Source organism: Coenobita brevimanus, chromosome 111, assembly GCF_032717465.1.
Source record: "Coenobita brevimanus isolate Jiangsu-jjx chromosome 111, ASM3271746v2, whole genome shotgun sequence".
Lineage (NCBI taxonomy): Eukaryota > Metazoa > Arthropoda > Malacostraca > Decapoda > Coenobitidae > Coenobita > Coenobita brevimanus.
The window spans coordinates 20,611,404-20,637,770 of NC_137064.1; the positions used below are offsets into that span (position 1 = coordinate 20,611,404).

At 42.7% G+C, this 26,367-nt stretch overlaps 1 protein-coding gene across 1 annotated transcript; it reads left to right on the plus strand.

Moving 5' to 3' along the window:
- The first annotated feature begins 12,652 nt into the window (after positions 1–12,652).
- Positions 12,653–17,795, plus strand: LOC145417833 (uncharacterized). Its single transcript, XM_080286454.1, has 5 exons — positions 12,653–12,657; positions 12,903–13,061; positions 14,982–15,039; positions 16,579–16,667; positions 17,702–17,795. The coding sequence occupies exons 1-4, from the start codon at positions 12,653–12,655 to the stop codon at positions 16,663–16,665; spliced, it is 309 nt and encodes a 102-aa protein (XP_080142580.1). The 3' UTR covers positions 16,666–16,667; positions 17,702–17,795.
- Positions 17,796–26,367: the final 8,572 nt, after the last annotated feature.

The window sequence follows — 26,367 nt, forward strand, 5'->3', positions numbered from 1 at the left end:
AAGCCGGTACAGAGAGAAAGGTGGGATGAAAGGATGGGAAAGGGAGAAGAGAGAGACGGATAGAGGAATGAAAGGGAGAGAAGTGACAGGGTCAAGAAATGAAAGAGAAAAACAGATGAATAAAGAAGTGGACGGGGAGTCTGAGGGAAAGATAACATCTGAGAGAGGTAGAAAGCAGAAGGTGGAACAGGTGAAAGTAGAAAAGACATAGAGAAACTGGGTGGGGGAGGAGAATATATATATTTTTTCAGTGGCAATATTCAATATGCGATGAAAGGGGTTGGAACATCGGGCTGTTTGGGAGGGGATAAAAAATAATAAAGCTTAAGTGAAGAAGGAAGAGAACAGATTAATCTTGGATAAGCATATTCACTTAGACCCACACACCCTTCAACTTTAGGAGCCATGTCCTCATCGTTACTCATACCCATGTTATCACTCAAGCCCCTCCACACACACACACACACACACACACACACACACACACACACACACACACACACACACACTTTGCCAAGCACGTCATCATCTAAGTAGTTTTAAGGGTCATTCATCCCCTTACATCTATGCTCATAAAAATCCCTCTCCTTCACCTTTTGTTTGTCATTTGCACACCATCATTCCACTGCTCATCATCACACCCCCTTCACACTCCACCACTCACGATCACACTCCCTTCACACTCCAGCAATTTCCGTCTGAATTTCCTGCAAACAGTTGTCACTTGCTATCTGACTAGAATATGTTTTGAGTAACGTGAGATGATAATTATTTATTGTTTCATCTGACCAACAAGTTCATTAACCATTCCCACTTCGGTAAACCTCTGCTCCCAGACAGCTATTTCCTAACTTTCAGTGGTAAAGACTATGTATGGTTTTAGTCAAAGTAAAATAAATAATCGTCCCTCGCATTTTAACACATTCATTTCTGTGGTTTCTTGTATTTTTGCTTGCAGACAACATTAAGTTTATTTTACTCTGCCAGGTCTCTCTGATAAGGAGAATAAAATCGTCTAATGTTCGCAAGAAATAGCCATTGAAAACGTTTCCTGGTTGTCGGTTTTAATGATAAATCACCAACTCTAAAGTCGAGAATCCCACACTCCACTCACCTCCATTCCACCAACACTTATTAGTACTCGCACCACTTTCCATTCAGCCAACTTCTCATTTGGGGTGCTCTTCATCCAACCTCATATCCCAGTCACCCGTTCTTCAGCCAACTATTTCCCACCCTCCTTTTTCAGCCCTTTCCTACACTCACCTTCCCCACCCAACTCATCTCCATTTCACCCACTCCTCCGCACTCCAGTTCCATTTCGCATTTTTCATATTTCACCCCTCCTCACCATTTTCCTTTACCCTTCCCTGAACACTAGACGGCGTTGTTGCTATTCCTTCTCTCTGATGAATGTATAACTGGACATGACCTGATGACTCGGAGGAGGATCAGAATGTATTAATGAGAGAGAGAGAGAGAGAGAGAGAGAGAGAGAGAGAGAGAGAGAGAGAGAGAGAGAGAGAGAGAGAGAGCGCTCCTTAGTCTAGCCCTCCTTACCCAAGTAACACGATTCCCCAGCTTAACCCTACCCCTACCCATGCATTCATATCTCACAAACGACCATTTTCTTATGCAATTTCCTCAACTATTTTCACGTTTCCTTATCTCCCGTCTGTTCTTGATTGTCGTTATTATCCACAGTCTCATTCAAGTTCTTATTATCAACACTTCCTACCCAAACACTTCCTGAATTCGCCTCATACATCTCAGGTTCATAAGTCAATCAGAATGAGTATAATCATTTTCTCTCTCTCTCTCTCTCTCTCTCTCTCTCTCTCTCTCTCTCTCTCTCTCTCTCTCTCTCTCTCTCTCTCTCTCAGTCGGAATAAACACCAGCCGTCTAATCTCTGCTTGTCTTCATTCCTTCTCAATCTACCTGTTACTTTCTCCCTGCTTGTCGCTTCATCGACTCTTCTCACTGCCCTTACCTCTTTGTCCATTTGTCCATCTATCCCTCTCTTCCTGTCTGTCCCCTGCTCCCTCTACTCTCCTCCGTGTTTTATTCTTCGTCCATTCTCTTCCTCCTTCCATACTCTCCCTCCCTTCCTCCCTCCATTATTCTCCTTCATTTACTATCTCATCCTTCTTGTCTCTCCCTACCTCTGCCTTTCTAGCGTCTTCTCTCTCCTTTTTTCTCTCTTCTCTCTCCACTGTCTCTCCCTTGTCTCATATTCTTCATTTTCTCTCCCTCCCTGCCTGCTTCTCCCTCCCTCTCACCTTCTCCCTTCCTCTTTATCTCTCCCTCATTCACTGTCTTTCTCCCTCGCTGACGTCCTCCATGAGTCTCTCTCGCCCACTCTCTCATAATTTTGTGTCATAACGCTGTCTGCATACCTAACGATCCCAAACACAAAAAGAGAGAGAGAAAGAGAAATGCACACACATACACACACACACACACACACACACACACACACACACACATCTGGTACATGCCTAAATGCGTCACAGATTAGTTTTCCTTCTCGCCATATTTTATCATTGACCTTGATGTTTTTTTTTGTTTTTTTTGCCTTCTCGTCTACTTGTATGCTTTTGTCAGCGTCTCCAGGTTAGTTATCTTATATTTTTGTTCGTTATTACTGGACACAATCATTATTCTTTAGATTTTACTTTCCTCTTAATAATTACTGTACATGCCTTCACTTTCAAGTTTCCGTTACGACGAAAAACCTTGTTTGGTGGTAGGAGGGTAAAAAAAAAAAAAAAAATAAAAAAAAAAAATAAGTATTAATTTTGTGAATCATAAAGTCAGGCAATGGCTTTCTCACAGTGATTTTAGTTTAGACCAGCAACCCGAGAGACCCCATTCTGTACCAAACTACTTATAATTCGGTACAAAAATACAATTCGGTACTAGGCTACTCTACTTCCACCATAACTTGGTCTATTCATCCATCCATCCATCTATTTATCTATCTGTCTGCCAGGCTGTCTATTAGTCTTATCTATCGATGTATCCATCCTTCATCCATTCCTTCTTTTATCAGAAGCTTAGGGTCCCGGGGCTAGGCTATTCGGTCCCAACATTTTAGACAAAGAAGACTTTCATGAATTCTCAACCTATTTCCCGTAGCTCGGTGGAAGAATAAGGCAATGCTACGGCTCCATGTCCTTCCCACAGCACTTCTTCGTGACTAGTAGCGTATTCTAGTGTCAACCTCTTTCAAGACGATGGGGTGCAGTTAATTTTATTCCTGCCACCTCCAGTTATCTTATTTTTCTCACCCCAGACGATTTTCTTCAGCTTTCGAGAGACCATTTATAATTAGCGAGCTCAGAAACCGTCTGCATTAACCCCTTCAAAACCTGATCTCTCTGCCTAGCCTGAATTTAATCGCCTGAAGTTAACTAGAATAAAAGAAAAATAGGTAAAATATGTCATCAAACTAAATGGGTTTATCTCTTGTTACAGCTCAGCATTCAGGGTGGAGAGGCGGCAATTTTAGATCAATTTGATGCGGACAGAGTATAGCGATAACGACTTCCCCCGTGGCCAGATCCTTCACTATACTCATTTCATACTAACTTGGCCTAAAAGTGCCGTCTCTCCACCTTGAATACTGAGTTATAACAAGAGATTAACACTAGAATCCGTCACTATACCCATTTCATGCTAACTTGGCCTAAAACTGTCGTCTCTCCACCTTGAATACTGAGTTATGACAAGGGATTTACACCAGAATACGATGCTAGTCAGGAAGAAGTGCTGTGGAGAGGATGTAGAGCCGCGGTATGCTCTTAATCTACCCCTGAGTAACTTGAAATGAGCTACAAAAGAACGAAAATCTGGCCCAAGTTAAGGTGAAGGAACTGTAGTCAATCCTTTCACTGTGATGACGCATTTTTAAAAAATATTCTTGCTGCTTTCAGACGATTCTATTCAGCTCAAGATAGACTCTTTGAACTGGAGGGGTTAGGTACAGCCTTCATTTACCCCTCCACCACTAGGGAAGACTCTCCTAAGCTGAATAAAATCGTCTGGGGCCAGGAGTCCTAGGTCTGATGTGGTTAACCAGCTCGCTGCAATGATGTCTGTGGATTATTCATGTTATCTCCTGACGATTTTATTCAGCTGAGGGAAATAAAATATGACGGAGGGGGTCACTGTGATGGTGTGTATGGTTTCTTCATGTTATCTCCTGACGGTGTTATTCAGCTGAGAAAGGAAAAAAAAAAAATAGACCGGAGGGGGTTAGATAAGTCCTTCAAGAGGTAAATGTCTAAATGTTAAGTATAGACAAATAAATTAATAATTAATTTAGTACGTAAGGAAATAAATACGTAAATATCTGTCTGGAAGTAGCAAGAATTAAAAAAGACGTTCTCGTACTGAAGGGATTGAGAATTGCACCTACACTGTGCTTACAATCCCTCCCCACTGCACTTACAGTCCCATCCCCACTGTACTTGTAGTCCTCCACTGTACTTAGTCTTACCCCTGTACTTACAATCCCACTCCTACAAGACTTCCAATACCCCACAGTACTTGCAAACCCACTCTTACAATACTTACAATTCCCCCATAGTATTTACAGCCCTATCCCCACTGTACTTACAATCCCCCAGTGCACTTGCAATATCCCCACACTACTTACAATACGTGTTATGAAGAAGAAGAAAATGAAAAAGAAGAAGAGGGAGAAGCTGAAGAAAGCGAAGAGGAAAAAGAAGGAGAGGAAGAAGAAAAGGAAGAAGAAAGGAAACATCACAACGCCTTTCAAGCTTACCAGTGCTTCGTTAGTGATTTGAGTGTATTTAATAAAGAATTGTTATTAATGACGCGTTTTATTTTACATATTTATTACCAATGCCGTGGTTACCCTCTTGCTTTTCTAATCGTAAGGTTGAGGTGTGTGTGTGTGTGTGTGTGTGTGTGTGTGTGTGTGTGTGTGTGTGTGTGTGTGTGTGTGTGTGTAAGTGTGTATGTCTTCCCATGAGAGTGACTATGCTCCTTTCACTTTAACTTTGCCAAGATTTTCATTCTTTACACCTTTTTTTTTTTTTTTTCACGTAGCTCATTGGCAGAAAATGGCAATACTACAGCACTGCATGGCACTTCTTCGTGACTGGCATCGTATTCCAAGTGTTAGTCTGTTGTTACCCTTTAGCATCTTAGATGAGGAGATGTCAATTTCAGGCCAAGTTAAAATAGGTGTAAAATAAAAATGGCCACGGATTATTCACTATTGCTCAGGAAAATCGTCTGAAGGAAGCAGATGGCGTCCTCAGGTTGAAGGGATTAACACAGCTGAATAAAATCGTCAGGCCTTAGCTGAAATTTAATGCTAGAGTTTACCGGACCTTGAGACAGTTAAAGATGCCAGTATGAACACTCAGGCTCCTTTAATTCACTCTCAGCTGAATAAATTCGTCTGGAATGCAGTGCTAGAGTTGTCCGGATCACGAGAGGGTTGTGCATGGAGGGACTGAGTAAGTAACCAGGAAGCGCCGTGCCCAAATTGAGGATTCTGGCGAAGTGTGGCATCTGTGAAAGTCATTGCTATCAGTGTGAATCTTCGTGCTCTCACTCTCTCTCTCTCTCTCTCTCTCTCTCTCTCTCTCTCTCTCCTAAGCAGCTGTGTAGGATATCCCAGCCCTGCACTGGTCCTTTTCAGTCTCATGACGAGCGTTTTTTATTAGTTTATTATCGCCACACCAGACGAAAACCTTCAGCTTAGGCCTGACCTTTAGCAGTTGTTGTTGTACCTGCTTATTCACCGTTTGTCTGCCAAGTGAGACCCATCGACAGCAGGTAAACAACTGCTTCTGTGGGGCCATCCAACAGGTGAGGTACAGTGCATCACCTCCTTGTTTTTTTTTTTTTTTATGCTAGGAAGAAGGAACCAAAGGCCATGAGCTTGCAATAACTGTTCCTTCCAAGAGAAAAACAAAATACATGAGAGAGCCAAACTCAAGATCCGATCATTTCGAGATGCCTGGACACACTGCGTTTGAAAGACTGGAGATCGTAGGAAGCAGGAAATACAGACAGAGACAGCTCCAGAGCTGACCTGTTGCATAAATGAAGGGCTGGGAGTAACGGTTAACTCTTACATTAGAGAGATGGACAGAAAAGGGATGAGAGTTTGCCGCAAGACGGGTGCTACGCGCCTGTCATAGAGGTGGAGGAATGCAAGCAGACAGTTCAAAGGAGCAGTGACCATTGAAGTAGCGATAGAAAGATAAAGATGCAACAGTGCGGCGAAGAGACAGAAGTTGGAGGGAGCCAGTAAGAGGAGGAGAGTTAATGAGACGAAAAGCCTTTGACTTCACCCTATTGAGAAGAGCTGTATGTGGGAAACCTCCCCACACATGCGAGTTGTACTCCACACAGGGACGGATAAAACCCGTGTATAGGGCCAACAATTGTGCAAGGGTAAAGAAGGAACGGAGTTGGCTTAGCACACCTAATCTCTTGGAAGCAGATTTTACAAGAGATGTAATATGATCATTCCAAGATAAGTCCCGAGTGAATGAAACCCCAAGCATGTTCAAGGGTGATGCAGGATTAAGGTGAATATTATTAAACATTAGTGGGTACACCTGTGGAAGATTTTGTCAGGTTGATAGGTGTAAGAACTGAGTCTTTGATGCATTAAAAACAACAAGATTATTTTTACCCCAGTCAGAGATACGAGCCAAGTCAGACATTAGGTGTACTATAGCCTCATCCCTTGTTTGCTGAGGTAACTGTTGAGATGGACGTTGCGGGATCCGAATAGAAAGGTGAAGAGTGGAGTCATCAGCGTACGAGTGGATAGGGTTAGATGTACAGCTTAGAAGGTAATTGATGAATAAAAGGAAGAGAGTTGGTGATAGGACAGAGCCCTGAGGAACACCACTGTTGATAGATCTAGGAGAAGATCGATGGCTGTCTACAACAGTGGCTATAGAACGACCAGAAAGGAAGCTATAGATGAAGGCACAGATAGAAGGATAGAAACCGTAAGAGGGCAGTTTGGAAATTAAGATTTATGCCAGACTCGATCGAAAGCCTTTGAGATGTCAAGTGCAATGGCAAAGCTTTCGGCAAAGTCCCGAAAGGAGGATGACCAGGAGTCTGAAAGAAAGGTGAGAAGATCACCAGTGGGGCGTCCCTGACGGAACCCATACTGATGATCAGAAAGAAGGTTGTGATAGGAATGATGCTTTAAAATATTTCGATTAAGACTTGACTCGAAAACCTTTGAGATACAGGATGTTAAAGCAACTAGACGATAGTTAGAGGGCTGGGCATGGTCACCCTTCTTTGGCACTGGCTGAATGAGAGCAAACTTCCAGCAAGAAGGAAAGGTACAAGTTGATAGACAAAGGCGAAAATGTTTGCCTAGGCAGTTTGTAAGCACAGAAGTACACTTCTTGAGAACAACAGGAGGGACTCCATCAGGGTCATATGCCTTGTTAGTATTGAGGCCTGTGATGGCAAAAAATACATCAACTGAAGACATTTTAATGTCAGCCATGAGGAAGTCAGAGTGGGTAAGTGATAGAGGAACAGCATCGGAATCGTCTAAGGTGGAATTGGAGGAGAAAGTCTGAGCGAAGAGATCTGCTCTATCAGTAGAAGAAATAGCTACAGAACCATCAGAGTAGAAAAGAGGAGGGAAGGTGATGAGGTAAAGTTGTTAGAAAGGTTTTTGGTGAGGTGCCAGAAGGAGCGGGAAGAATTCGAGTTGGAGTGTTGAGAACATTTAGTACAGATGAAATATTTTTTTTCCAGAAAGAACAAACTTAGCACGATTCCAGGCAGATACATGAAAATGATGTGATTCAGGGGTGGGTTGGCTCCAATACCTTTCATAGGCCCTCTCCTTGTTGCGGACAGCATTAGAACAAGCGTGATTAAACCATGGCTTTCTTGCATTAGTCAAAGGATATGAGAAGGGAATGTATGCTTCCATGCCCGAGAGAATAGCCTCCATAATGCACGAGGCACACTCAGATGGCTCCCGGCCATGGATGTAAAATCATTCCAGGGAAAATAAAAAAAGTACTGTCTGAGGGCTTCCCAATCCACAGCTCCAAAGTGCCTCAGATGACGTTTCTTTGGAGGGTCCACAGACCGTACTGAAGTGATAGGACAGGTTAAGGTGATAAGGCTGTGATCAGAGGAGCCCAACGGAGAGAAAAGATCAGCAGTGTATGCAGAAGGATTTGTTGTAATGATGAGGTCAAGTATATTGGAGCTCTCTCCGAGGCGGTCAGGGATACGGGTAGGATGCTGTACAAGCTGCTCTAGGTCATTAAGGATAGAAAAGATGTAGGCTTGTTCATCAGGTGGATCAGTGAACGGAGAGGAGAGCCAGAGGTTGTGGTGAACATTGAAATCTCCTAGAATGAAGATTTCAGAGAAAGGAGAAATAGATAGAATGTGTTCCTTCGTAGAAGTAAGATAGTTGAAGAATTTTTGATAATCGTTGAATTAGGGGATAAGTAAACAGCACAGATATATTTAGTCAGAGAATGACAGGAAAGCCAAAGCCAGAGTGTAGAGAATTCAGAAGAATCGAGTTCAGGAACACGAGAGCAAGATAAGTCGTTGCGTATATATACACAACAGCCACCTTTGGCTTTGAAATGAGTATAGAGAAAGTAGGAGGATACAGAGAAGGGTTTGCTGTCAGTTGCCTCAGACAGATGAGTCTCAGTTAGAAAAAGAAGGTGAGGTTTAGAGACGGAGAGGTGGTGCTTAACAGAGCGAAAGTTAGAGGAAAGGGCACGAATGTTGCAGAAATGAAGAAGGAGTCAGACAGTGGTTGCAGGCAGCTCAAGTCGTCACCGGAAGAGGGGAGGAAGATGAGGGCATTTATGGTTCCCCTCTCCCCTCGGGACTCCGAGGCTGTGTGTTGTGTAGCCATGATTTTTTTTTTTTTTCTATTTTGCAAAAGGGAGTGTAGTGTGCACTGTGCATGTAGTTTGGTGTAGATAATTAGAGAAACTTGTACTGGAGAGCGTGCTGGCCTACTCTCTGTGTTACTGAGACAGTGAAAAAGTTCAGCAAAGGGGGATGTTCAGGAACTAGTCCTGAGGGCTGATGAAACGGGAGCTCCAGCTCTCCCTGTCATCAGCTTTCCATCCACCCTGGGAGTACTGCCCTGCTCGACTGGTGCTACAGTCTACTTCCGTAGTGGTAGACATCGCTTCACCAATGTCCGATCATGGTCCTTCTCCACGATGAAGTGCAGGGAAATATGAGGAGGTTTGGTTCCCGAATTGACGTCGCAATTATCCACCCTAGATGCACAGCACCACCTCATTTAGGCCCCTCGTCAGCGCCACCTCTAGTATTGAAGGGGTTGTGACGGGTGTAGTTAACTCGTCATGTAACAATAGATAGATAGATAGATAAACAGATAGATAGATAGATAAATAGGCAGATATACATAATACATATGTCTTTGAAATGAGAGAGAGAGAGAGAGAGAGAGAGAGAATACTCAACAAAGGCGGGGCACTTGTACCTTCTCATCCATGCATTATTTTGTATTGTATGTTAAAGGTATCAGGTACAAAATAAATCGCTGACGAAGAGGCGTTGCGAAATCCCCGAAGGTCACTGAAAATACGTGTCTTTATATTATAGATCCCGTTAACGTGCAAGAGGAAATGCCTGAGAGGTGAGTCGAGGGAAACATCACTCAGCTTGGTGCCTGCATTTCTATACCGTATTTCTCTTTTCCTGCTGTCTCCGGACGATTTCTTTCAGCCTTGGAGAGAATTTTAAAAATGGAGGGGTTAGATGAAGCCTTTATTTACGTATTACCCAGACGATTTTATTCGTCTTTGGAGAGTTTTCGAACTGGAGGGGTTAGACATTGCCTTCATTTACATGCTCACCAGACGATTTTATTCATCCTTGAGGAGACCTTTGGAACTGGAGGGGTTGGATGCAGCCTTCGTTTATTTCATACACTACACGCGGTCTCCCTTAAACTGAATGGAATAGTGTGGAGGCAGAAGGAATAAACTGGAATACAGAACTGCAAGGAAGAAATTCTATGGGAACGAATTTCTGCGTCATTCTGGGTATGGTGATGACGTTTGATTTTTTACATTTGCTGTTAAGCTCGCAATTCCTTCAGTCCGATTACTTGTTTCTATCTTTTACGTGCTATTTCCAGACGATTACATTCAGTCTGGGTATATAATTTCTGTTCCTGATGTCAGGGTAAACATTTGACGCTGCTGGATAGTGTGTTTAAATGTAACCTAACAGTGATGGGATTTGGTTGTATTACAGTATGTTCATTATAAAGCCACATTAGATATATTTAGAGTGATAAACAAGTACACTCCTTCCTTCGGAGGTGTCTAGAATACGCTTAGAAGATGAGAGAGAAATGTGAATGAAAGCCAACCACTTCATGCATCCCTGTACAGTTTTTATCAGGGTCCCTCACACAGCTGGCCAAGAGTGCGAGGCAGAGCGTGGCAGGGCAAGCGAGAAGTTAGGTGGATTTTTTTTTTTCCGTTTTCCTTTCCTCTGTTTCTTTGTCTCGCCTATATTTCAGTGAGGCAGATGGTTAGATGCTTCAGTGATGCCAGTACTTCATTGTCTTTTTATCTTTATTTAGCTGTTATCTCTCTATCTACCTGTGTGTTTGTCTGTCAGCTATATCTTTCTAAACTGTCTACCTACTTATCTGCCTACCAACTTCTCTACCTGTCTGTCTGTCTATCTAATGTATCTATTTATCTCACTATCTTGTAGTGTAGTAGTAGTTGCAGCCCCAGGTTCATCTTAATTTGGACCCAGTGGACTGCAAATTGAAGTTGCTCTCCTACAGCCCATGATCCTTAATTCTGGGGGTTAGGGAGTAAGCTAAGGAACGTTTGCATATCCGGGCAGAGGAGCCGACCAGCTATATCAGTGCCACCGTGTGAAGGCGTAACAAAAAAAAAAAAAAAAAAAAAAAAAAAAAAAGGTCACGGTGGAGAATGGAGTGAGGGAGTAGAAGTGATGGAAAAGACAACTGATGGAGATGAGGTTGGCGGCGGGAGGTCATGAGGGTAGGGTTGTGTTATGAGGGTATGTGGGTGCTTTGTCCTGCCGTACCCTGCCTGCCCTCAGTCTCTCCTCGTCCACCTCACCTCTCAGTGTGTTCTGCCTCTCCTTCTGCCTAGCCTCCTCGTGTGTGTCCTGTCTCTCCCTTTGTCTCGCCTTCATCTGCTTCACCTTCCTGCCTCTGCCTCATCTGCCCTGCCTTGCTTACCCTCCTGATTTGTCCTGCACCTTTCTCTGGCTCACCTCCCCCTGCTACATCACCCACTGCCTGCTTCCCGTCTTTTATGCTTGTTGTGCCTACCCAATTGTTCTGCCTGCCCTCAGTCTCTCTTCGTCTTCCTCGTCTCCCTCCTGCCTGTCCCCTTTCTTGTGCTTTATGCATGCCACTGTACCGTACCTTCCCTGCCTTTCCCTGCCCTGCGTCTTTGTCTACCCTCAGTTTCTCCATCCTCCTATCTTCAGTCAGGCTGTCTACCTCAGTTCCCCTCCTCCTGCCTCACTTTTTCGGACGTACTCTTCCTACCCTTCTCGGGCGTGTTCTTCCTCCATTTCTTGTGTTTTATTGCTCCTCATAGTCTCATTTATGCCTGTCTTCCCCTCTGCCTCCCCTTCTTTCTTACTACATTCGCTTCTCCTGCTTGTTCTTCTGCCCTTGTTCGCATCCTGCCTTCCATCTGCCTTTCCTCCCCTCTCCCTGCCTTTTCCCCCCTATTCCCCCTACCTCCTACCCCCCTGCCTGCCTCCTATCCTAGCTTCCCCTGCCACTCTTACCACCTGCCTCGTGAGGAGCAGTGAGGCAGGGCATCTTGCAGCCTTATTCTCGTGAATTTTTTAAAGCTCCCTGCATCTCATCCCTTGTTGATATATTTTGCACATTTGTGCCTTGATATTCTCCTCTGTGTCACTCACCACTTCCTCCCGTCATAAATATAATTCCTGCCAAAGTATATATTGACAGTAGAGGGAGGAAAGTGCCATAGCCTGGTGAAGTAAAGAAAGTGCTACTGCCCGCTGAAATTCACGGTAATAGTGAGGAAAGTGTCATTATGTGCTCAAGTATATGGTAGCAGTAGTGCCAAGAAAGTGCCTTAACCTGCTGAAGAGGGAAGCAATTAGTGAAGTGCGTTGCCAGTAGTGGAATGAGTATCGTGAAAATTGGCTGCGTTACTGGACTGGAGAGGGAAACAGTTAGTGAAGCGAGTTACCAGAAGCGAAGAGTGTAACCGTCGACTGCGTTACCGGTACCTTAACAGTGAAGTTCGTTACCTGTGACGCCATGCAATACAGCCTGCAAGTTGCTTTACCAGGATGTGACTATTGTTGAAGTGTGGTGACGTGTGTTCGTGGGAAGTAGGTTTAGATTGGTGATGCTGTTGCCACTACTGATGATGATGACGATGATGATGATGATGGTGATGATGATTTGATGACAGTGGGGATGATGACGGTGATGATGATATGATGACAGTGGTGATGATGATGATGATGATGATGATAATGATGATGGCACCACAGCAGGAGAGCATTGTGAACTGAGTGCGTTAATGCTACAGTGGGAGTGCACTGTGACCTGAATGCGCTATGAAGTGAGTGCGTCACAGAGACATAAGATTGCGTTATCAACTGAGTGCGTTACATTTACATTAGAATGCGGTTTGAAATAAGTGCGTTACAGCGACATTAGATTGCGTTTTGAACTGTGTGCTTCATGAACAAAGTAAAATACGCTCTGAGTGCGTTACCGTGAAGAAAAAAGGAGAATGTTATCAACTGAAATCCGTATCAACTGAGTGCATTGCCGAGATATCAGAGTGCGTTCCTGAGCCATCAGAGTGCGTGAGGAGGGTACCAGAAGAGGTGTGGGAGGGGAGGGGGGATGGAGTGGTGGAGGGGGAGGGGCAGGGGGGACGGAGGCCCCTGGTTCACCATCACATGCTGCCTATGTTGTCCTCTTGGTTCAGCTGTCCTCATCATTGGCACCATTGAGACGGTAACTACTGAATATTTCTTTTATTTATGTTTTTAGTATTTATGGTGTTTTTGTACAGTGAGGAACAAAAGTATTTAGTATCGTCATCATTTTGTGTTTAGTATTTCTTTTAACTTTTTGTACAGTAAGGATCAAAAGCATTTAGTAATTTCGGTATTTAGTAGTTTTTTTTTTTCCTGTACAGTAAAAGACAAAAGTAAGTAGTGTTTAGTGGTTTAAGTATGTTGTATTTAGTATTGTGTATATTTTCTGTAAGGAAAGGGATGAAAACTTTTCGAACTTATAGAATTTTGTATACTGTAAGGTACAAGACTTTACCTAATACCGGTACACTGTCATCAGTATCAATTGCGACGGATTCCCCAGACCGATTTTCTGAGCCCAAGGAGAGAAAAGCAAGAGAGCAGCACAACCTTTGCTGCTGATTCTATTTTAATGAAGTTTGTTTTTTTTATGTATCCACTGACCATTTTCGATTTTTATATTATTTCTATATGGAATCAAGTCAGGTCAGACACTGATCTGCTGCTGGTACCATGTATTCCAGTACTACCTGTTTCATGGTCGAATCGTCGGTGACTAAACCGCCAACTCCACTGGTTTTGCCCAGTGAGGAAGGTGACAAGACACCCAGCACGACGAAATACAAGACCTATAAAAGGGAGAATGAGCTTCTTCAGCCAGTGGCCATCTAGTAGGGTATTTGGAGCTTCATACCCATATTTGGCGGTTCACCTGGATAAAAATTCTTCCTGGAGCCTAGCGAAGCCAGACCCTATCCATTAGCAAATATTAAGTTCTCTCTTGACTTTGAAGGTTGGGGAGGTCGTCCATCTTGTCCCCATAAAAACTGCCACCAACACGATTATTTTTTTCTTTTCTGTGGGTGTGTCTTCCCACGTGTTGGCAAGGCAGGACTCTTGTCCAAGCCCAGTTAGATCTGTCGGACAGGAAATATTTACGAAGATTGCGGGGTAAAGCCCACGGGAAGGACGTACTGTAGAAGAGGGATATCCCATCTCATATCCTGTTTTTATTGGACATATCAGTGGAGCAAAGGACAAACGAGCCCGAAGTTTTGCCCGTGGATGTAATCTTCTGAGGACACTGTAGGCGGAGGTTAGAACATCCTAAACCTCTTGGAGGACAGCCAACTGTCTATTTTTGTCACAAAGTTGAGGTGACTTGGGTCGGCATAGCTGGACTTTCTGAGGTGAGGCGACCAGGTCACAGCAACAGTGGTTACACATATTACACATCCGGGTGTGACATGTCAGTTCCTATCCGAAGAATGTCGTAATTTCTTCTCGTTCTGCCTCTTCTGCCAACAAGGTTACCCCAGCTGATGAACGAATATACTGGTGAGGTTGAAGCATAATATGGACTTCGTCTTTCTTACCGTAGTGTATGGTCCGACTCGCTTTGCCTGTTCTGTCCACAAGGTTACTCCAGCTGATGAGCGTGCAATGCTGTTGAGGATGAAGCACACTTTGTGCTTTAACTTTCGTTTTCTAGTGTATGTTCCTACAGAGGTGAGCAGTCTCGAAGAGCAAGTGGCGCACTACACCAAACTTAACGTAGCTGTGGAACATTGCTCCCTCTCGAGATACTCATTGGTCTTGTCCTACTTCAGTGGGGTTACTGGCAGTGACAAAAAGTCGTTCAGGAATGTACACTCTGTTCGATACCTTCCATTGGTTAATATATTTACTTATTTGCCATTATTTTTATATTAGGTTCTGTGCTTTGTGTCCACTGCCTTCCTTTATTTCATTGATTTATTTATTGATTTATTAAGTTATCGAATAATTTTTAGTCATTTTTTTATATACTTATCCTTGTTTTCAGGTGTTCTGCTTACTCTTCAAAGTTTCTCTTATTATTTATTTATTTATTTATATATCTGTCTGTCTATTTTAGGTGCTGTGCTTCGCGTTCGCCATCTTCCTCGGCTTTGTTCCGTACTTCGGCATATACGGTGAGTAATTAAACCCCTTCATTCCGGTAACACTTGCCATCTACAGACGATTTTATTCAGCTCAGTGGAGACTTTTCGAACTGGAGGGGTTAGATAAAGCCTTCAGTTAACCTCCCACTGCCTGGGTCTGTCGGAAGCTGAATAAAATCGTCTGGAAGTGGCAATAATAAATCAGTAAATACGTCGTCGGATGGAAAGGGTTTACCGTTGCCTCCCATGACATACAAGGGGGTCCATATACTGTATAGCACTCCTCCTCCACTCTGCCGGACGATTTCTTGTGTGTTGCTGGGACGGCTCAGTCAGCGTTATCCAGTGTCTACCCTGCATCTTTTACTCAATTCCTGTTCCCGCTGCCACATCCACGCCCACACCAGCAGAATGAGCTGTCCCCACAACACAAAAAACTGCCAGGTGATATACTGGTGATGAGCTTTTCAAGGACGACGGTGTAGTTTTTTTTTTTTTTTTTTTTTTAACCCTTTTCACTCTATCTTGGTCAAAATTTGCCTACTCCATTTTGAATGCTACTTATGAAAGTAATATAAAACTCGATTATTATGCTAGTCACGAAGAAGCGCTACGGGAACTATGTAGAGCATAATATTGTCCTTTTTTACCATTAAACTATCTGCACTAAGCTGCAGAAAAACGAAAATCTGGGCCAAGTTAGTGTAAGAGGACTGTAATTTTTTTTCCTTCCTAGTCACGTCAGTGTTATTTTTTCGTTGTAAGAAAGAATGGGACTTAAAAGTAATAATAGGCATCATTAACCCCTTCATTACGAGAGACTTTTCTCATACTGAATAACCTAATCTGAATGTAGCCAAAGTAAAATGAAAAATAAAGGAAAAAATGTGTAATGGGTTGAAAAGGTGACATTATTATTTTTTTTTTAGTTTGCAGAATACGTGTCTTCACTCAGGTACCAAATTTTTATTTATTTATTTATTGAAAAGAGATCATTATTCCAATTTTACACCTGAGCTTATTTATTTTTTGAATGATTCTCATACTGAATACCAGACCTGTGAGTAACAATCTTTACTGAATATTTACTGAATCAAAATGGGATGATATTTGGTTTACTTCACTAACTTTGCTGAATGAGAGATCTAGGAGGGAAGGTATTTAGTGTACGTTACTGAGTCTTTACTGAGTACTAGATCTAAGAGGAACGATATTTACTGACTAATGAATACTAGATCTAAGAGGGATGATATTTGTTTTACCTTACTGACTCTACTTAATGATAGTTCTAAGAGGAACGATATTTGCTTTACTAACACTTCTGAATGATAGATCTAAGAGGGACGATATTTGCTTTACTGACCCTACTGAATAATAGATCAAAGAGGGACGATATTTGCTTTAATGACTATTGAATGACAAATCCTAGAGGAATGATAATTTCATTATTAAATATTTACCTTACTGAATACCAACCCAGTGAGTGGCTATTTTTTTTTACTTCACTGAATCAATAATAACTAAATAAATATCACTTCATTTTCTAATTTATGCCCATTTTCCACACAGGCAAGGGTAGACTGTCCTATATCAATGTCCTGCTCCAGTTTGCCCTCCATGGCTGTCTTGGCTGTGTGCTTATCCACGGCGCATTAAGGGTGAGTCTGCTCCCATCCAATCACTCAAGCATTCACGAACTCAAGCAAATATTCCGTCACTCACTCTCGCACACATTCACTCGCTCACTCATTCACTCAAACATTCACTTACGCACTCACTCTCACGCATGCACATTCATTCACCCATTCTCACTCACTCATTCACTTGCGTAAATATTCACTCTCATGCACTCACTCATTTCGTTCACTATCCGCTACCTCACTCACTCAACCACTCCCTCATCAACAGCAAGAGGGTGAAAATCTGGACTTACTCACTCACTCACTCACATGACTATCCTAATGACACCAGACGATTTTATACAGCTTAGGGAAAGGGCCTCTTCTTAAATGGATATACTTCCAACTCTCAACATTAAGTCCCTAAACCCAAGAGCTCCTTCCTCGGCTGAAAGAAATCGTCTGAAGGGAGTAAGAATTAAATAAAAATAATAAAATAAAAGGGTCCTCGTAAAGAAGTAAATAAAAACTAATTAAACAGGTCCTTGGACTTAAGGGGCTAGGTATTTTAGAGTGAACGTGATCTAGCCTCGGCCCCCTACGCCTGGCAAAGAGCGATATGGGAAGCCTAACCTAACGCCATATCCTGTTTTGTGTGATAACGTTTTTTTTTTTGCTTTTTCAAGGCTTACCCATACAGCACGATGTGTGTGTGTGTGTGTGTTCAGATTCCTTCAGTAGGTACCAGTGATCTGTTCCAGGACTGATGTGGGTAGGGATGTGAGAGATGGGCGTGCAATTTTTTTTAATGCAAGAAAGAAGGAGCCAAAGGCCAGTTACTAACACATTTATCTATTTTCATTGTATCTGTTACGTGTCGGTGTATCTATCTGTGTATCTGTTTGTTATATTTCAATTCTATCCGCCACAAGGTGACCGTAGGCTGCTGTGGGCGTGGGTATAGGCGAGGGACGTGGAAATACTCAAAGACCTATTGTCTACTTTCCCTGTCTATTCGTGTATCTATCTGTTTATCTACTCGTAACTACCGACTTCAAACCTCTCTGCCACAGGAGGACCGCGGGCTGTTGTGGGCGTGGGTGTGGGCGCGGGGCGTGGAGCTGGCCACGGACGCCCACAGAATGCTCCTCATCACGGCCATGTACACCGATTACGCCATATTCTCCATGGTCTTCCTCGCTTCCGTCGTCACCTGCCTCAACATGGTGGTCGTACGCTCCTTCGCCTACGAGCTACGGGACGCCAGGCGGCCACCACGGGGACGGCGTGTGAGGTGGCAGGATGGGGTCGGGCAGGCGGCGTGAGGTGGTGGAGTGGTGGCAGGATGATGTGGTGGCAGGATGGAGTGGTGGCAGGATGAAGTGATGACAGGATGAAATGAAGTGGTGGCAGGGTGGAGTGGTGGCAGGGTGGAGTGGTGGCAGGATGAAGTGATGACAGGACGTAATGAAGTGGTGGCAGGATGAAGTGTTGTGGCTGTAGGATGAACTACAGTACTGTAGTGGCAGGATGAAGTTGTGTTGTGATGAAGCGGTGGCAAGATGACGCGAAGTGTTGTCAGAATTAAAAGGATCCAACGAAGTCAAGTGGCAACAAGGACACCTCCATCCCGCCATTAACCCTTCACTACGACGACCTCATTTGTATTTTTTTATTTATTTTTAGTTTTTTCTTTATTTGTTTTTTTGTGTGTTCCTGCAGTCAGACGATTTGGAGGGAAGGATTTCTTGGCTCATGAGAGCATGCTAATGATACTTCCAGTGTGTGTGTGTGTGTGTGTGTGTGTGTGTGTGTCCATTCTATCTTGTAACTGGGATTAAAGGTTTTTGATGACGATGATGATGATGATGATGATTTTTATTATTATTATTACCAGTAGTAGTAGTAGCAGTAGTAGTAGTAGTAGCAGTAGTAGTAGTAGTAGTAGTAGTAGTAGTAGCAGCAGCAGAGCAGCAGCAACAGCAGCAGCAGCAGCAGTAGTAGTAGTAGCTGTTGTTGTTGTTGTCTCTTATTAGATCACCGTCATCATCATCATCAAATTATCTCACAATTGAAGATTCGGGATAACCTGAACTTATTACCACTCTCAGGTTTCTATGACTCTCTCACCTTAAGAAATAGTCCATAATACCTGGGATATCATGGAGTTGTCTCCATCATGAGGGTGGTGGTCAGTCCTTATTGTAAATTAGTGAAGGAAAATGCGCAATTAAATATATTTGGAAAAGGACAGCCCTTTTTTGTTATTGTTTTGTTGTTGTTTTCTAATATATGCTTTCTTCTCTTGTCTTTGAGCTCTCACCCCATCCTTTGGTGGAAAAAAAAAATATTATGGTGATTAATTTGCAATAAAGTATATATATTTCATTTGTAAAGGCGTTGTTACCTACCTTAATTTGATTGCCTATATTGAATTAGGAAAGTATACACACACGAGAGAGAGAGAGAGAGAGAGAGAGAGAGAGAGAGAGAGAGAGAGAGAGAGAATGGGCTGGTTGATTTATGAAACTCCATTCTGTGCCCCTTATCAGTCCTGGTAAAGAGAGAGAGAGAGAGAGAGAGAGAGAGAGAGAATATGCTGGTTGATTGATGCAACTCCATTATGTGCCCCTTATCAGTCCTGGTTGAGAGAGAGAGAGAGAGAGAGAGAGAGAGAGAGAGATGAACAATATTTCTTTCTCATTTTCTATTACTGTGTGCCTTATATTGCTGTCACATAAAAACAATTCATTTAACCCTTTCCAATACCTCTGCAGGGAAATGTCTACGAACTTTTGCACGTGGCTGTACACTCCACGCGAATCAATCTGACACCATGACGATGGATATTGAAGAATGTTCGTTGGTCATACACCCCACGTTAGATGTTCTTGGGTTTAGGAGAATACTGTACACTGTATTATTTTGTTGATAACTTATTCACTTATTAATTTATTTTATTTATTTCACCCCACATTAGTAGGTAGTACGTGGTGGTGACCGTCATCCACTCACTTGATATAGTGCTGCCTATTTCTCCTTCCTCGTTCTCATTTTATCTCCTGTGTCTGACGTCCTCTCTTCTTACTTTTTCCTTTCCTTCCTTTCACTTTTTATTGCTCTTCTTTCCACTTCAGGTGGCTCTACACTGAGTGAGAAGTCTAATGGTTTCCTGTAGCCCGGGAAACCATTTACAGCGCTGGTGGTAACCATATAACCAAAGAACGGGGTGAAGTGGAGCCTGCTATAGTACCTCTGTCAACTGGTTGGAGAGACGCACATGCGGCATCCATCCAGCAACCAAACCTCACATTTTCCCCCGTACCCCGCTGTGGCGAGGTGCATTGGAACATCGGTTCACTGCTTGGGACGGCCTTGCAGGGACGGATGCTTGCCTGCGGTTGATGAGTCTGTTCGGCCAGATTGACTAGAGTTGATCAGCAACAACGCTCCGACATTAGTAGCTCTGCTTCTATAGGGATGCTCTATTGATGACAACATTACCTTTTACGGTACGTAACATTATAATTATGTGACGATGATGATGATGATGTACCTCCTCATCACCGTAACTGGTACTAAGTATGTAATAAGATAAGGCTAGCAGATGGTACTGGTAGACCGTCGCTCGTACCCGCATCCCACACTTGCCCTAAAGTGGCAACGCTAATGCTCAGAACAGGAATGGTGGTGGTGTGGAGTGTGTTGCTGGTGGTGAGGGGTGTGTTGTTGGTGGTGGTGGTGAGGGATGCATTGGTGGTAGTGGTGGTGGTGGAGGACTGTGGTAGTGGTGGTGGTGGAGGACTGTGGTAGTGGTGGTGGTGGAGGACTGTGGTGGTGGTGGTGGTAGAGGACTGATGGTGGTGGTTGTGGCGTGAGTAATGATACCTGATACACTGCGGAGACTACAGTACAAGAAGGTCACTATTTTTTTTTTACTTTTTTTTACACCCGTCCCTTAAGTGGAAGTTGACGATTTCATTTCTGCCTGGTTTTGGATAAGTCGTAACACCTCTTCCTTAGCGATTTATTCTGCACAATAGACCGTAGCATCTTTTGATCCATTGCTGTAAACTATGTGGATATTGAAGCGATGCAATTAGATAACATGCGAGGCGTAAGGTGTAATAAGCAGAATAAATCCTTAAGGAGGAGATACCAGGAAGCAAACAGCTCTATATTGTTTCAGTTTATAGTTTTATGTACTCATTTTAATTCCTTCAATCCGATGACACACAGAGAGGTCCGTACATAGCACAACTCTAGAAACTCACTTAGCGGTACTCTATGCGTTGCGGGGACGGCTCAGTCTGCTGGTGTGGGCGTGGGTGTGGCAGTGGGGGTAGTAAATAGACAGATAATGTAGGATAGACACTGAAAAATCTGACTGAGCCGTCCCTGCTACACACGAGAAATCACCCGAGGAACAGGAATAGGAGGGTTATGCAGAGTGGCCCATTTTTTCCCCAAAATTATTCCACGTAATTCATTGGCACAAAAAAAAAAAAAAAAAACTCCGCATCTTTGTCGTAGCACTTCTTTATGACTAGCATCAGAGTCCTGTGCTAATCTCTTGTTACAGCTCAGCATTCAAGATGGAGAAATGATGGTTTTGGGCCAAGTTACAGTAAAATAGGTATAGCTGCGCCGAAGCCTATTTGTATCTCCAGCTTAAGAGGCATTCCTTGGCCATTAATTTCACCTGATTCACCTCAATATTCTCTTCTGTATCTTATAATATGCTGTATATTTTACATTGAATTTGACATAATTAATTTTGATAGATATATATGTGTATAGAGATGATAAACTAGACAGATTTAGATGTAGATATAGATCAACAGGTAGATAATAGACGGACAGACAGACAGATAGATAGATAAACTGGCCATATGAAGAAATAAACTAGCAAGGAAGAAGTGCTAGGGAACTCCTTGACTGACGAGAATACACACTCTGGTTATACAAAAAAAAAAAGTAATGAATTTGTCAGGATTCCGAGGGCTTGAATGGTGAGTGAATGAGTGTGTGGCCCATTCTCTCTCTCTCTCTCTCTCTCTCTCTCTCTCTCTCTCTCTCTCAGCCCAAACTCACCCCATCCTTAGGTGGGATAGGATGATGGTGATGATGATGATGATGACGATGATAAATTCAATGAGAAAAATCATCTGTAATATGGAGAATAAATCGCTAAAGAAGAGGTGTTAAAGGGCCTGCTCAACTGAGGACAATTCGCTTAAGATGAGGACAACAGAGTACTGATGAGCTGGGTGTGGATCTCCTCTTGCCATTTTAGAGATGTTTTTATCCCATTTATTTCTATTAAGCAACCTGATTTTCCTATTCTTTACCAAGGTTTAGCAATTTTAGCCTATTTTTAGCCATTTCCTAGATATTTTTTTGTGCCTAGCGACTTTCTAGCAACTTTTGAGAGCAAGGTTAGTAGCTGTGTCGGTTTTTGGCACCCTCTGGCAACTACTGAGCAATATTTTAAATTGTTTTTGGCACCCCTGTTCAATCGTCCTCTGGCAGGCAAACAACCCATCAGTCAGGATAGAGAATTCGACGACTAGACAACCTCTGCTTGGTCCAGTGGTCAGCATATTGAACGCGCTAGTAGGAGAACCCGACGTCGATTTTCCTGCAGGTTTGATTCCTGGACGATTTTTTTTTCTCCACCTTGTTTGAGTTCACTGTTGCGGATCTTGACGGCAAAAATTGTCTGCCCTAATTAACCTCGAGCAGTCGATAGCTATTATTCCTAAACCTTAGTAGTAGTAGCTGTAGTAGTAGCAGCAGCAGTAGTTGTAGTTATTATTGTTGTAGCTCCAGGTTCATCTGAAATATGAACCAAGTGGACTGCTGGTTGAAATTCCCCACTACCTGCAGTCCACCATCCTCCGTTTGAGTATAGGGAGGAATCTGAGGGACGTTTGCATAACAGGGCAGCGGAACCGAGTGGAACCGCCCAGTTATATCGGTGCCACCAGGTGAAGGCGTCCCTCTTCAGCACCATGTTAGGCAAGAAAGAACGTTATAGCCATCCATCTATCCAGTTCTTTTCTGTAAAATTAGGAGTGTAAGGACCCGGGATTAGGCTACTCACCCCCGACATTTAATACAGGGTGACCAACCTCCCTCTTCCCTAGGTAGCATTATATGAGCAATAAATCATAGTCACCCCTATTATTTAAATCATTATATTCCCTCTCCGGTTGGAGTGGACACCAGGCATCATTTGGCTGTATGGTTACCACCCAGCATAATAAATGATTTCCTTAGTTATAAAAGTTGGAAAAGTTAGGGATTAAATAGGTAAGAGTGTCAGAGGAGTTGGGAGACAGCTAAGCGAGAATGTTAGATTTAGAAAGGTTAATTTAGATCGGTTTTTGTGAAGTTATTGTGTAAAGCATTTCAGGACCGTATTATAAGCCACCCCAGAGTGTCAATCCCCCCCGTGCTGAAGCGAGAGGAGGATGGGGTGTCGGGTGTGCAAAAAAGGGGACGGCAAACCCCACTGTCTGCTCACCTCCTGCCTGTGTTGTTCCCTGCGGTCTGGCGCCGTCATCGTTGTCGTCTTGCAGATGGTGAGTGTATTCATTTATTTATTTATTTTCTGATTTTCCTGGAGTGTAGTAATAATTTTCTTTCGTTCGTGATTTTTCCTGAAGTGTAGTACTTATTTTCCTACCTTCGTGATTTGCCTTGAGTGTATTGATAATTTTCTATTCTTAATGATTTCCTTGTGTTGATAATATTCCTACCTTAATGACTTTCCTCGAGTTTATTAATAATTTCTTCTACCTGTTAGTTGTTTTCCCATAAGTAACGATTTTCCCTCCTTACGTAGCCAGAGTTTTCAGTTCACACCGAACAGTAATTTTCCTTCCATATATAGCATCGATTTTCCTTCCGTATATAGCAACAGTCCTCCTTAGATGTATATAGCAACAATTTTCCTGCTATTCCTAGTAACAATTTTCCTTCCCCACCTTGCTTACAAATAATTTTTCGTCCCCATAAATTCCTACGAACAGTTTTCTCCTCACTATACTTACTAGCGACAATATTCCTTTCGCACTAACTTTCCTTTCATACCATATACACGTGCCAACAATTTTCTATTTGCCCCGCACATAAGTATCAGCCAATTTCCACTCGCACCTTAGATACACAATAACACATTCACCATACATCCATAGCAACAACTTCCACTCCAGAAGATATATGCACTAACATTAATTTCACTGCCAAAAAAGAAAGCTAAAAGAGATCAGTGTAACGGAGTAGTAGTAGTATACGAGTAGCAGTAGTAGCAGTAGTAGTAGTAGTAGTAGCAGCAACGCCCAGGCTCTTCTGAACGTGAACCCAGTGGACTGCTGGCTAAAATTACCCTTATCCTGCAGCCTGCCATCCTCCTTTTGGGGGCTAGAGAAGGAACCTGAGGGATGTTTGGATAATCAGGCACAGGAACCATTCGGTCATATCAGTGCCACCACGTGAAGGCGTCCCTCCTTAGCACCAGCGTGAAAAGAACAGAACAAGAACAAATGTACAAAAGATGCTGGACCATGAGGGATGTAGGAAGGGGTTTGCTAAAGTTTATGGGAGTAAACCACCATGAGTCCGAAAATCCTTAGGGAGCCACTGACAGACAGAGCTGCTCCGAGAGAGAACCACCTGCATCTAAGAAATAAATAAATAAATAAATTCATGGGATTGTGAAGGTTGACAGTCAGTGTGGTGGGCGGGTAATCAATCAGTGAGGGCATTTGTCCTCGCCAAACAAGTTCTCTCTCTTTGGCATCATCACCATCATCACTTCCACCACCATCACCATCACTTCCACCACCACCACCACCACCATCGTTATCATCATCATCATCATCATCATCCATTATAAGGCGAGAGTAACCAGCCTCACACGTCTCTGACTGGCATTATGTGAGCACTAAACTCCAGCCATCCCTTAATTATAAACTCTCACAAGCTCAATCCAGTTGGAGCGCCTAAACCCAGTAAACCACCACAGTCATATTCTACCCTCCGCAGATGTAGTATACATAAACCTACACTTTTTCCCGTACTACCTTCATTTTTGCTGTAGTTATGGTCAAATTTAACTCAACGTACAGGTATGATTCATATGAAGTTATTTTTTATATTGTCATTTGCCTTATAACTTCCTGCTGCCTATGACCTCCAGGCTTTCAAACAGTGTGTTCAGGCATCTCGAAATGAACGGATGGTGAATTTGGCTCTCTGTTGTTTTTTTTCTCTCGGAGGTTAACAACCTTGCGGGTTTCTGGCCTTTCGTTCCTTCTTCCTTGCATCAAAAAAGTATTGTTATAAGTTAGTTTAACCTCATGTAGAGTTATATAGACCTATATTTTTTTAGTTTTCATTAATCTCACTCATATTGTAGTTGTAATTCATTGCAGTTGTATATAGATGTACATTTTTCTTAACTCGTCTCTCGTTCCTTTCACTCATATTGTAGTTATCTTTAAATTTAAATATGTTTATAGATTTTTTTTTTTCATTACTTTTACTGACTCTACAGTTTTATTTAAGTGTTGTTACGTTTAGTTTCATTTTATTTTAGTGTAGATCTGTATAGAGTTCCGCGTTTTTTTTTTTCCATTTTTGTCTCATTGGCTTTGTTTATACTGTCGTAGGGTCATGTTCCTGTGGAAGAGAGAGAGAGAGAGAGAGAGAGAGAGAGAGAGAGAGAGAGAGAGAGAGAGAGAGATTTTCGATGTAGACCAAATTCTCGCAAACAAAATGTGTGTGCGTGTGTGTGTGTGTGTGTGTGTGTGTGTGTGTGTGTGTGTGTGTGTGTGTGTGTGTGTGTGAGAGAGAGAGAGAGAGAGAGAGAGAGAGAGAGACATTTTCGATGTAGACCAAATTCTCGCAAACAAAATGTGTGTGCGTGTGTGTGTGTGTGTGTGTGTGTGTGTGTGAGAGAGAGAGAGAGAGAGAGAGAGAGAGAGAGAGAGAGAATTACGTATGGAGATACCAAAACCAAAAAGAAAAGAAGTCTTGGGATTCCACCTATAAATATGGTGAATCTGTGGTAGGTGGTGGCGACCATCATCCACTCACTTGATGTAGTGCTGCCTGCTTCTTCCTTAGCCTTTATCATTCTTTTTTTGTGCCTGCCCCCCTCTCTTCCTATTTCTCCCATCTTTCCTGTCACTACTTAATGCTTTTCTTTCCGTTACAGGTGGCTTTACATTGAGTGACAAGCCAAATCGTTTCTTGAAAGCCAAGAAACCATTTACAACGCTGAGTTGTAACCATATAACCAAACCATACGTGCTCCCTACGTGTCAAGTGGGTTGGTGAAGGGTTAGTGCCCCTCCCTGTAAAACAAATAACTCAAGAGACAAATGGCCACCCCGTACGGGATTATGGCGTCTGGCAATAGATAGATAGATAGATGTTTTATTTTTATTGCTATATATTTTTTTCTTTTCAGTTCTTGTTCTTGGTCTTTGGAGCTTTAATGATGCGGTTCCATGTGCTTAATCGTTTTTATTATTGTAAGTATTGTAACTATTGTAAGTATTGTTGATATTGTAAGTACTGTAAGTATTGTAGGTATTGTAAGTATTATAGGTATTGTAAGCACTGTCAGTATTTTAGGTATTGTAAGTATTGTAAGTATGGTAGATTTTTAAAGCATTGCAGGTATTGTAGGTATTGTAAGTATTGTAAGTATTTTGTAAGTATAGTA